Below are 11,659 nucleotides of genomic sequence, written 5' to 3'. Positions count from 1 at the left end.
CGCGCACAGGCTGGAGGAAGTGTGTGGTGTGTCTGTGCCCACGCGCTCAGTCTGGAGGAAGGCTTCAGGTGCCCCACTCCACCACTCATTTGTCTCAGTCCCTTGAGACAGGGCCTCCCCACTGAGCTAGAGCCACACCAGCTTTTCCAGGGGTTCTGGGATTTGAGTTCAGGTCCTCCTACTTGTGTGGCAAATGTTCTGAGCCGTGTCCCCAGGCCCTAGTGGGAATTTCATGCAGTATCTTTTTGGTACACATTTCTCATTTCCAAGTTTTTTAAATATGTATTTGTGTGTACAGGTGCTTTGCCTGCATGTACATTTGTATACTACCTTCGTGCCTGGTGCCTGTGGAGGCCAGAGTGTTCAATCCCTTGGAACTGGAGTTACAGATGGTTGTGAGGCTCCATGTTGGGACTGGAAACCAAACCCCCATCTACAAGAGCTTTTAGTTGTCAAGCCATCCCTTTATTCTCTGGGCACTTGTTTTACCTGAGACTCACCTCTTGAGGAAAGGTCTAGGGCTCCTTGCTGCTTAGCAGTTGGCAATTTCAAAATATGGATGCCTAGCCTGGACAGCACTCTGCAGGCACAGCTGCTGACACCCAGATGCTGGACTGAGGCCTCCATGGACCCTTTTCTTTTTCTCTTCATGCAGACTGAGGCCTCCATGGACCCTTTTTTTTTCTCTTCATGCAGAGCCTCACCAGGAGCTTCTGCTTCAGCTCCCAGGTGCATCCTGGGCTAATGGCAGCTCTTGCTCCATTCCCACCTCCATGGGGGACAACTCAGGCAGTCCTGGCTGGGGCCTCATGCGGGCCCTTCTTCAGACAGGACCCTCCACCCCAAAGCAGCTCGCGCAGCAAGACCATACTAACACTTCTCAAGCACTTTTTATTTCACACCTCCTGTGGGGCTTCCTTGTCTCCAGGACTGGGTAGAGCCTGAGAAGAGAGCCAGCCTCTAAAGAACCCAGGCTGTCACCGGGGCTGCAGAGCAGATTCAGAACATGCACTGATTGTTCCTAAAGGTTCCAAGTCCCTGGCTCCATGCATTCCACAGGCACAGTGGGCAGAGCTGTAGGCTACATTCAGGCTTCCCTGGCACGCAGGGACTTCCTACGCCTGTCCTGCCTTCAGCTGTGACCCTGTGGAGAGCTCCAGCAATCTCTGGAAGGTTCTCTGGGCAGATGACCACTGCTGGGAGGCATTCAAGATGGACAGACGCCCTGTGAGCTCACTCTCTCCTGCTGTGCAGTGCAGCAGCCATCTGTAGCCCCATGTCCACTTTGCAGGCTTGCCCTGCCCATGTCCAGGTCACAAAGGTGAACAGTTAATATAAAGCGCAGACATACACATACAAAAAGTTTGGTCCTCTATTAAGGCTGTTATAAACTTAAAAGTTATGTAAACCACAAAAAGAGAAACAGTTACTGAAAGGACAAAGGGGCCACTGCTGTGTGGGTTGGGGCTCTGATGGCTCCTGGCCAGCAGCCCCCAGTCTCCACAACACACAGAGCTGGCCACTGCATCCCTCTGGGAGCTTTTCATTCTAGATCCTTCTCAGAAAGTGAAGGCCAGCTCCACAGCTGGGATGCTAGTTCGGGGATGTTAGGAGATGCAGACTGCCAGTCATGGTCCTCAGCCATTGGCCTGGCCGGAGCTGGGGGGCAGGCAGTAGGTAGGGGGGTCCGAATACCTGCGTTTGGCCCCAGGAAGTATGGTATCGTGGTCCAGGGGTACCAGCGTACCCTGTGATGGCAGGTCAGCCCCAGAGGTGATGTATATGGAATGTACCTGGTCCTGTCTGCGGGCAGGTGGCTCTCGGCGCTTCACTGGAACAACAGCCTCCTGGAGAGCAGGTGCCCAGCTTGTCAGGTGCAAGGGCAGGCCCGGAGGGAGCTTGATGTTGGCCATGGGCATGATGGGGGTCCTCCGGGGTGTCTTCACTCTGACCGTGACGAAGGATGTCGGCCTTCCTCGTGGAGGGGCGGCGGCCGCGGGGAGGGGACTCGGGGTGGGCGAAATGGGGCAGGGGAGAGCAGGTTCGGGGGGCCCTTGGAGAGACAGACTCGGGGTTACTGCAGCGGGGGTACTAGGTGGACTCCTGCCCTGGGCCTGCCACAGTGGGGAGGGCCGTTGGACACCACCTTCACACTAACCTTCTATGGCCCCCCGCGCACCCCTCTCCTCCAGCAGGCTCTCAGTGCTGGCTGACGTCTCTGAGTCAAGGTTCTCCTCATCAGAACCCCGTGGGTCCAGCTCCGGCAGCCGATATGTGATGTCCTCCCTGAGGGTGGGAGCACCATATCCGAGGTTATTCCCCAGGAGTTGACCCCCCAAAGGAAGTAGTCCTGCTCCTCTGGGCCCCTCCCTCACGCCAAGCACAAGCAGTCAGTGATGCCCTTGGCATCTGGGCCCCCAACCCTGCAAGCAGCTTGGCTGCAGTGCTGTTTCAGGGCTCTTCCTGTCTAGAGCACCCGCCTGGACGCCTAGACAGGGATGGGAGGTGGGGGTGGGGTGGGGCACATGACACTTGCTTCTCTTCCTTGATGGACTGGATCCTCTCCATGAGAATTTCCTTTTCTCGGTCCTCGTCGCCACCTGTCGCCTCCTCGGGAAGAGCCCCCAGCTCCAGGTCTTGGACCACAGAGGTCCTGGGGCTTTTGATCTGAAACACAAAAAAGGTAGGTCTGGTCCAGCTCAGGAAGGTGGAGCTCAGGGTGTGAGCGGAGTCTAGCGCTTGGGCGAAGGGAGGGGCCAGCAGCTCTAGGTTAGTTATAAAGTAGATCTCCCCTCCTCCAACACACACAAACAGTGCTCTCTGCTTAGAGGACCACAGGAATCTAGTGGGGACCAAGAACCAGCGTGCACTTCCATATGTTAGGGCATGTTCTATGCTATGGCCGAATCTACCCAGTGTACACCTGGGAACATGCAGCTCGGCCCATGCAATGCGTACATACCCGGACCCCCTCATAGGGAGACGAAAACCCCAGTTTGAGAGGCCACGGCTGGGGAAGAGATAACACGGGTGAGCGGGTGTGCTGAGCCTGCCAAATAGGCACGAGCAGGACCAGACCAGCAGGTTGAAGACTCACTGGCTCCCATGGGAGCCCACGACCTGCCCCTCCCGCAGCGCCAGCGTGGGCCCTTTTGTAATGGGAACTCCCTGTGCACTACGAAGGAAACCAGGCCAGGCTCATGTGCTGAACCGATTCACCTGGCCCTCACAGGGGCAACCTGTGTCTGACTGAGTGGAGATAACCCTTTGGTGAAGGTAGGGCTCTGTCCTGCCTGTGCCACAAGGCCCCTGACCACACTGCACACTTCCTAGTTTCTGGTGGGAGTACCATCCCACAAGGCTACACCCAGCTGCAGGAGGCCCAGCCCCAAGGCAGGCACTCACAGCATTCTGCCTCAACAGGGAGAGCCTGCGGAATGCGATGCTCTCAGCTGCCTCCAGGTGGTTGATCTCCTCCATCTTCATCCTGTACTTCCTCATCTGTTCTTTGATGAGCATCTCCACACACCTGTGCACAGATGCGGCCAGTTTTCAGCCAGTGGCTGGGAAGGCAGTCCCAGAGAGCCAGCAGGGCCTGGGCCAGCACCACTACCCTGGGACGGGACACCATGTGACTCCAGGAGGCTCACTTTGCTTTTCTGAACCCAAGAATCCTGTCGCTTGTCTTTGAAAGCACTGAGATAGGAGGTAAAAGGACGGTGCAGGTTGGAGAACAGAACCCTAGTCACCAGCAGGGTGGGACTACTTTAACTCCTAGAAAGGACAAGGTATGGAAAGGCTGGGCGGCCTGTCCTAGTCAGTGCCCTACCTAACAGCTCTACAATACAAGCTTTGACTCCCATAGAACCTACTCAACAGTCAGGACCAGAGGGACTCAGCTCAAACCCAGTCCCAGTGAGGCAGGCGGAAGGCTGTGAGATGACAGTCATCAGAGTGCTGAGGACAGAGGAAGTGTGTCCTGCTCCACCTCCCAGGGCTTTCGGCTCCTTCCTTACCCTTCTTTGGGGACCACAGCAAGCTTCCCAGCCTTAAGCTAGGAAAGCTGCCGAGGGTCCTCTCCTTGCAATCTGCTAAAGTTCAACCACAAAGCCACACCCCAGCCCTTCAGCGTTCTGCGGAGCACTCATGCAGAGTGGGAAAGACAATGACGGAAAACTGCTTGTCCACTCAAAGGTGGAAACACTTGGCTTCATGGCTACCTCCCTCCATCTTGGCCTTAGAGGGTCTCTCTTCAATGCTTCTTCTCAGGGGACTCAGAACAAGGTCTTCCCTCGACAGGGGACAGAGGTTGTGCTCCCTCCATGGAGAACACTGCCTGCATGCCACCTGCATTGTGGTGGCTTCTGGAACCCCAATTCCACTCACCTCAGATCCACCTTTTGTTAAGTACTAGGCTTTACTTAAAATGGTGTTTACTATAACACCTGCTGAGTAGGCCCTGGCAGCCATGAGCATGCCTGTTGGGGAACCCTGCTTCCAGGCCTAGAAAAGGTGTGTGTGTTGGGGAGGTGAGGGAAGGCTGTTGAAGAAACCTAAGAAGGGGCCACCAAAAAGATGGCTCAGAGGGTAAGGACGTCAAGCCTGATGGCCTGATCTAATCCCTCAGACCTACATGGAAGAAAAGGTGCCCTATGACCCCCACATATGGTATATGTGTCCTCCCCCCTAAAATAATCAAAAAAGAAACTTAGTAATGCTGAACCTCTATGGGTCTGACAGAATTTCCAAGCCAGCCATGGTCACCAGGAATCTCACCTGGGCTTTCTCTCTAAATTGCCAGGGAGGCTATATGGGTTTTTGAGTGAGCTCTCGTTTGATTTTGTCTTACACTGTAGCTGGCCTGGAACTTCAGATTCTCCTGCCTCTGCCTCCACACTGTGAGGATGATGGACATTCCAGACAGCTGGGTGGTTATGGGTCTGGGGTCAGGTGACTCACGTGGTGATCTTCAGTACATCCTTCATGCTGGTCAGGGGGTCGGAATTGTCCGGGCAGCGAAGCAGGCAGGGTGCAAAGATGATAGCTAGAGCTCCTGGAGACATGCGGTTCACATCTTCAAGCAGGGCCACTCTGCAGAGTCAACAGTTAGGTGGCACCCCTCTCTGATCCCAGTGCCAGGACATGCAGCCAGGTCACGGGGCACAGCCCTCTCAGCTCCTGGGGGAGGGTACTTGCTTGACAAGGTGGAAGATGAGCCGCTCCAGGGAGGTGTGGTTGGCCTCAGGCAGGTGGTCCAGGACGGCATAGATGGCAGACAACTGCTCCTGCTTCTCTGGAAGTTCTGGGGAAGCCAGGGTTATCAGTCCTGGGTGGCACTAGCCATGCCCAGTCCTTCTTCCCTAAGCATTTGAGGTGCATAGAAGCCCTCCATGTAGGGTCTAGGGACAGATAGGAAACAAACCCAGCCCAAACTGCAGGCCCCAGCTGGAACAGGACATGCTCCAGACCCCACCCCTTCCTCCGTGGCTCACCAACAGCCCTGAGGAAGTCTCCATACTGAGCAAAGGTCATGAGTGGCTCAGGCAGCTCCCGAAGCCATTGCTTCAGGACCCCGGTGATGGCGTGGATGGGGAAGTCTTCCAGCTTAACTGCAGCAGGATCTGTAGGGCAGGAACATGTGAGTAGTGTATGCATACTGACTGGTGGGGCTTCGCTAGGCATCTGCTCCCAGTGCCCACCTGTCTGCAGCGCCTGGCGTAATTCCCGTGTGCGGTTGGCAGCTCCTGACTTGCGGTAAAGGCCCTCAGTGTACAGGCCGTGCATCTCCACGTGTTCCAGAAGCTTCTCCAGCACAATGGGCACGGAGGCCTTGTCACTGGTCAGGCTGTCTACACACACACCGAAGTGGCCTGGTTCGGCACCCAGCTCACTCTACAGTGTGGGATGAGTGGAGAGTCAGGCCTGGTTGCCACTTCCATAGTGTCTGCCATCTGTCCCTGCCTACTCTGTCCTTGAAGGGATGCTTGGGAGAGAGCAACTTGCTCCATGAAGCACCCACAGGCTGGGTGTCCCTTCCTGGGGAGATGGACCCCTGTATTCTAATTCAGGGACCCTAACATCTTCATGGACATTTGAGGGCCTCCCTCTGCCAGGCCCAGGACTCTACTGCAGGGGCTAGGAGCCTGGCTTGGAGCCTCAATACTAGGAATGGACACGTGTCCCTCAATGGAACTAGAGGACACAGCCCTTCCTGCCACTTGCTGGGGAGCCTAGGCTATAATGTTCTAGAATGTTCTAGAATGCTCCAGGGTTAGGTCTGCTCACCTTCCTCCTTCCAGTGTAGGAACAATAGCTCTGAATCTTGTGCACGCATTTCTTGTGGCAGGTCATCTTGCACACTAAGGAGTCAGAGTGGTCACAGACGTGCATGCAGAGGACCCCAGGTTCCTGGGGACACCCATTCACCCAATGTCTGGAGACCCTGACTGCATTTAAACTGCATGGGCTACACCTCTGCCCTGATTCCTGTGAGAAGATGGGTGGGTAGGTGGTGACTGGTGGTCAAGAGGAGAAACTTGGGCCTTGGTTTCACAGGATGTGCCCTTGGGAACTCAAAGCCTGATGCTCGAAGCTGTGTGAGCAGCCTGCATGGTGCAGAGGTAGGGCCCCCACGACTGTCACATCATCTGCCTTTGTGATTGTGTGTGCAAGTGTATGTGTTGAGAGAAGCCTTCTGAAGGGTGAGCAGAAGACATGGGTGGTGGCAAGGGTAGGGCACCCATGTGGCCAGGACAGGGGAAGGCTCACCACTGCACAATAGGGCCTTGTCCATGAGCCAGATGTAGGACAGACACTGCTCACATGACTGCGGGATGTTCACCTGGTAGCTGGCAAACACATGTCCATTGTGTTCCTGGACCTGGGGCGGGAGAGAGGGTGGGAGGGCCAGGCTGAGGGGCTGCCCATTTCCTCACCCTGCTGTCTTAACAGCAGCTCCTTCCCATGGCTCCAAGATGCGAGTACACACACGTGCACACACGCAACTACTCACAGCACGCTCCTGCTTCCGCTTCTTCTTCTGGGCTTTGCTCTGCGGAGAGAGATCAAGACAGTGTGGGGACAACTGGTCAGTCAGCCTGCTGTTCCCTCTCACTAAGGAGCTGGGAAGCTTGGGAGGGCCCTGACCCTCCACAGCTGCAGTGGCCCAAGGCACCCTAATACCCACACATGGCTCAAGAGAGCAGCTGTGGGGTGTGTGTGTGTGTGTGTCTCTGTCTGTCTGTTTGTCTGACCAGGAAGATGGTGGTGCCATAGCCACTGGGGCTGGAGGATGAAGATGTGTTAGGGTGTGCAGGGCAAAGCCAGGGAGGGGTGTATGACTACATGGGAAGGGCTGCGTCAGGAAACATGGGGGAGGCACAGGCAGCTGTTGCACAGGGAGGATCTGGAGGTAGGGACATGGGGGTGGAGCTGCCTACCTTGGCCCGCTCAAAGTCGGTCTTGTTGTAGCTGCGGGTGAACTCATCTAGCAGTGACTGGAAGACATTGAGGACCAGGTTGGTGTCCTTCTCCCCACGCTCTGCAGCTAGGTTACTGACAACGATTTGGTAGTTCTCCATCAGGTCCTTGTAGCCTACATGGATCTTCCCATTCTGTAGGAACATGACAAGGTGTCCCCATGACTTAGCAAGGGGCCGGCTGATGGAAGAGCATGACTGGGCTATGGAGTGGGGCTAGGGAGGCATGGACAGCTGGGGTGGGGCCACCACGCACAGGCACTGAATACATGGTCTTGATGTTGCTCCTGAAGCGTTCAGTGGCCTCAATGAACAAGCTTTCAATGGGTGTCTTCTGTGAGCGAAGGTCATTCACCTGCAGGGAGAGGGTGGTCAGGGCTGCTAACTCTTAATGCCGGCCACGAGACCTACGGCATCTAGAAACCTCTAAACAAAGCCCGGATCAGCCAGGTGACTGGGGAGAGGCTGGTCCACAGGTTATGGTCACAGGAAAAATCCTGCACGGGTCTCTTGTCCCGAATGGCTGGTTCTAAATGAAAGGGCATAATGTAATTTGTGTAGGCTCCTGAGGGGTTTTGCACTACTTAAATGGAACCTAGGGCCTCAGGCAGGTAAGGCAAGCACGGTTTCACTCAGCCAAACTCTAATTCTTCAGAGAGTATTCTTTTGGAATAGTTTGGCCTGGAACATGTAATTCTCCTGCCTCAGCCTTGGAAGGCTTGTGACAACTCCAGCTGTGCATTTCAAGCAGGAACAGCAAGCTGAGGTACCCTGTGCAGCAGAGAGCTGCACACACTGCACACGAGCACTCATCAACACTACAGCTCTCTGCCTGAAGCTTGTGGGATATGACAGTCGCAGACTGCCATGGCTTCCCTATACATCCAGGAGTAAGGCTCACACTAAAATGCAGTTGAACACATTGTTCCCCATGCTGGCTTCACATTCAGGATTTAAACCTTCCTTTAAAAACAACTTTAGGTGAGCTGGGTGTTGGTGGCCCATGTCTTTAATCCCAGAATTTGGGAGGCAGAGGCAAGAGGATTTCTTTGAGTTTGAGGCCAGCCTGAACTACAAAGTGAAATCTAAGACAGCCAGGGTTGTTATACAGAGAAACCTATCTCAAAAAACAAACAAACAAACCAACCAACCACCCACCCACCCACCACAACAAAACACTTGAGGAACTCAAGAGAAATGGCTGCTTTTCCAGAGGACCTGGGTTTGATTCTCAGGACTCACATGGCAGCTCAAAGCCCCCTGTAAACTTCAGCTTCAGGGAGATCTGATGCCCTCCTCTAGTATCCATGAGAACTACATGCATGCAGTGTACATACACACACAGGCAAAATACTGCAACATATTATTTTTTTTTTATCTGAAGGAGTTTGTGTGTGTGTGTGTGCATATATGCATGTTACAACATGAATGGAGGTCAGAGGACAACCTGTGGGAATTGACTGTCTTTCCAGTGTGTGGGTCTGGGGCATCAAACTCAGGTCATCAGGCTTGGCAGCAAGTGCCTTTAGCCCCAAGCCACCTCTCCTTCTTTTCTATAGACCTCCTCATGTGCCCAGGTGACTTGCGCTCAGGTCTGGACTAAGTGCCATGGAGTCTCCTGTGCTCTTAGCATCCCTGCAGTCTTCTGTGTTGTTTAATCCCCTGATGCTAGGGGCAGAACCCAGGCCTGCCTGGGCACAGCTAACAAGTGACATCCCAGTGGCTTACCTTGTTGAGCAGGAACTCGTCCAGAAACTTGAGCTCATTGGCATTAGTGATCTTACGGAATACTGACTCTCGCCACTTCTCAGACACTGTGATCTGGCCAACCTTGCGATTTCGGTTCTTCTTCCCTTTTTGGGGCTTCTCACCTGTGGTATGGCGGTGCTGCTGGCTAGAAGGTACTGCAGGAACATAGAGTAGTTGGAGGCAAGGTCAGAAATAGGCACCCAGATGCATACCCAGGTCCACAGTCATTTCAAGGTCAGGACCTATGCCCAGGGTTCAGATCCTGCTGCTAACACCTGACAGCTGTGGGTGTGACCAGGCAACTGCTCCTGGAGGTTAAGGGGAACCAACCGTCTAGAGTCTTCCTGGCCGGGGCCTCCTGTGCAGCCTGCCCTCCATTGCCCTCTGTCTCCTCCACACCCTCCAGGCTGGGCTTCTTATCCTTGGCTTTGTGCAGGAAGAGCCGCTTAAATGCAGATCTGCAGGAAAAACAAGTGTTTCTTTTTAACTTTAATTATATTGATGGATATGCATGTGTCTGTGGGGGTTGGCTATGTGAGTATAGCACCTTCAGAGGCCCAAGGAGGGTGTAGGATCCCTCTGGAGTTACAGTGACAAAAGACTGAGTCACCAGATGTGGGTGCTACAAACTGAATGCCTGCCCTCTGGAAACATACTCTTAACCACAAAGAAGTCATCTCTTGACCCGGGTGGTGGCACACGCCTTTAGTCCCAGCACTCGGGAGGCAGAGGCAGGTGGATTTCTGAGTTCGAGGCCAGCCTGGTCTACAAAGTGAGTTCCAGGACAGCCAGGGCTATACAGAGAAACCCTGTCTCGAAAAACCAAAAAAAAAAAAAAAAAAAAAAAAAAAACAAAAAAAAAAAAAAACCAAACCAAACCAAACCAAAACAAAACCCAAAAAACAAAAGAAGTCATCTCTCTGGAAACAGAGCAGGTATTCTTTTTTGTTTGTTTATTTATTTATTTATTTTTTTTGTTTTATCGAGACAGGGTTTCTCTGTGTAGCCCTGGCTGTCCTGGAACTCACTTTGTAGACCAGGCTGACCTTGAATTTAGAAATCCGCCTGCCTCTGCCTCCCAAGTGCCAGGATTAAAGGCGTGCGCCACCACGCCCGGCCAGAGCAAGTATTCTTAACCACGAAGTCATCTCTCTAGTCTTTTCTCTCTCTCTCTCTCTCCCCCCCCCTCCCTTCCTCCCTCCTTCAAGACAGGGTTTTACTATATACATCAGGCTGCCCTGGCACTCGGAGACCCTCCAAGTGCTAGGTTAAAGGCATGTGTCTGCACACCCAGCTGTGACAGGGTGGCCTTGGCAGCCTTGGCAGCCGGGCTGTGTGTGAGCAGAGCACCACACCTTGGCTCTGCACAAGGTTAAGGCATGAAAAGCAGAGGTGAGTAGGAGACAGTGCTGATTTAGAACAAAAACGGAGGCCAGGCATGGGGCACCACGGAACCAGGCAGAAGGACTAGGAACTAAAGCTCAAAGCCAGCCTGGGCTGCATGACACCTTGTGTTACAGGAGTGGGGAAAGGGAGGGTTGGGCACACTGTGACATAATGGCTCATACCCACAATCCAGCCCTTGGGAGGTTGAGGCAGGAGGCTTGCCACACATTTGAGAAATGCCTGGATTATGGAGTAAGACTTGGTTTCAAAACACCTAAACCCCCTTGGTAGGTTCTTCTGTTACTGTATACTAGCTGCTCTCTGCACAGAGAATGAACTTCTTTCTTAAAAAACAAAAACAAAAAACAAAACCAAACTTCTTTCTTAAAAACAAACAAACAAACAAAAAACATGGTGTTACACATATTCCATCCCAGCTCAGGAGGCAGAGGCAGGTGGATCTCTGAGTTCGAGGTCAGCCTGGTCTACAGAGTGAGTTCCAGGACAGCCAGGGCTATACAGAGAAACCCTGTCTTGAAAAACCAAAAACAAATAAACAAACAAAAATTCAGAAACAGAAAAACCAAAACAAAGTGAAAACTGAAGAGGGTCACCTCCCAAAGGCAAGGGTTCATTGTGGGGCACTGGATCATACAACTGCGAGATGGTGTCTGTCAGTCTGCCTGAGCCGAGGAAGACCTACGGCAAGACTCAGCCTGCCCTAGTGTCATACAAAGAATATGAGGACACTGGCACTTGCCACCAGGCCTGACGATCTGACTCTGGCAACTGTCCTGTGACCTCCACACACGTGCCATGCTATATGGATGGGATGTGCGCGCGCGCGCGCGCGCACACACACACACACACACACACACACACACACACACACACACACACGATATAAACAGTGTAAGACATTTTAAAAAATGAAATGAGTTCCTGTTCCCTGAAGGCCCTTGTGGACACTAAATCAGAGGAAAGTCAGAAAAATTATGACATTATCAACAGTGGCTGCGGGGTATTTATAGGGGCAAATGACTATC

At 53.3% G+C, this 11,659-nt stretch overlaps 1 protein-coding gene across 4 annotated transcripts in view; it reads right to left on the bottom strand.

Annotated features, from left to right (window-relative positions):
- Positions 1 to 871: 871 nt before the first annotated feature.
- The window catches only part of Myo9b (myosin IXB), a 91,139-nt gene continuing 80,351 nt past the window's right edge, over positions 872 to 11,659 (bottom strand). For 2 of the 4 annotated variants that reach the window (XM_029531689.1, XM_029531690.1), the window contains 16 exons: positions 9,558 to 9,685; positions 9,207 to 9,382; positions 7,735 to 7,833; positions 7,440 to 7,613; positions 7,013 to 7,051; positions 6,769 to 6,880; positions 6,286 to 6,359; positions 5,700 to 5,892; positions 5,493 to 5,621; positions 5,197 to 5,302; positions 4,960 to 5,091; positions 3,406 to 3,529; positions 2,963 to 3,010; positions 2,537 to 2,667; positions 2,159 to 2,286; positions 872 to 2,053 (listed from right to left, as the gene is read on the bottom strand). In XM_029531689.1, coding sequence (XP_029387549.1) covers positions 1,638 to 2,053; positions 2,159 to 2,286; positions 2,537 to 2,667; positions 2,963 to 3,010; positions 3,406 to 3,529; positions 4,960 to 5,091; positions 5,197 to 5,302; positions 5,493 to 5,621; positions 5,700 to 5,892; positions 6,286 to 6,359; positions 6,769 to 6,880; positions 7,013 to 7,051; positions 7,440 to 7,613; positions 7,735 to 7,833; positions 9,207 to 9,382; positions 9,558 to 9,685 — 2,209 coding nt within the window. In that variant the 3' untranslated portion in view covers positions 872 to 1,637. The remainder of the gene's footprint in view (positions 2,054 to 2,158; positions 2,287 to 2,536; positions 2,668 to 2,962; positions 3,011 to 3,405; positions 3,530 to 4,959; positions 5,092 to 5,196; positions 5,303 to 5,492; positions 5,622 to 5,699; positions 5,893 to 6,285; positions 6,360 to 6,768; positions 6,881 to 7,012; positions 7,052 to 7,439; positions 7,614 to 7,734; positions 7,834 to 9,206; positions 9,383 to 9,557; positions 9,686 to 11,659) is intronic. The other 2 variants (XM_029531691.1, XM_021219869.1) reach the window with 2 other exon arrangements.

The sequence above is a fragment of the Mus pahari genome, chromosome 19, assembly GCF_900095145.1.
Source record: "Mus pahari chromosome 19, PAHARI_EIJ_v1.1, whole genome shotgun sequence".
Lineage (NCBI taxonomy): Eukaryota > Metazoa > Chordata > Mammalia > Rodentia > Muridae > Mus > Mus pahari.
Note: the sequence above shows the minus strand (reverse complement) of the source record. Positions and strands in the feature narration are given on the sequence as shown.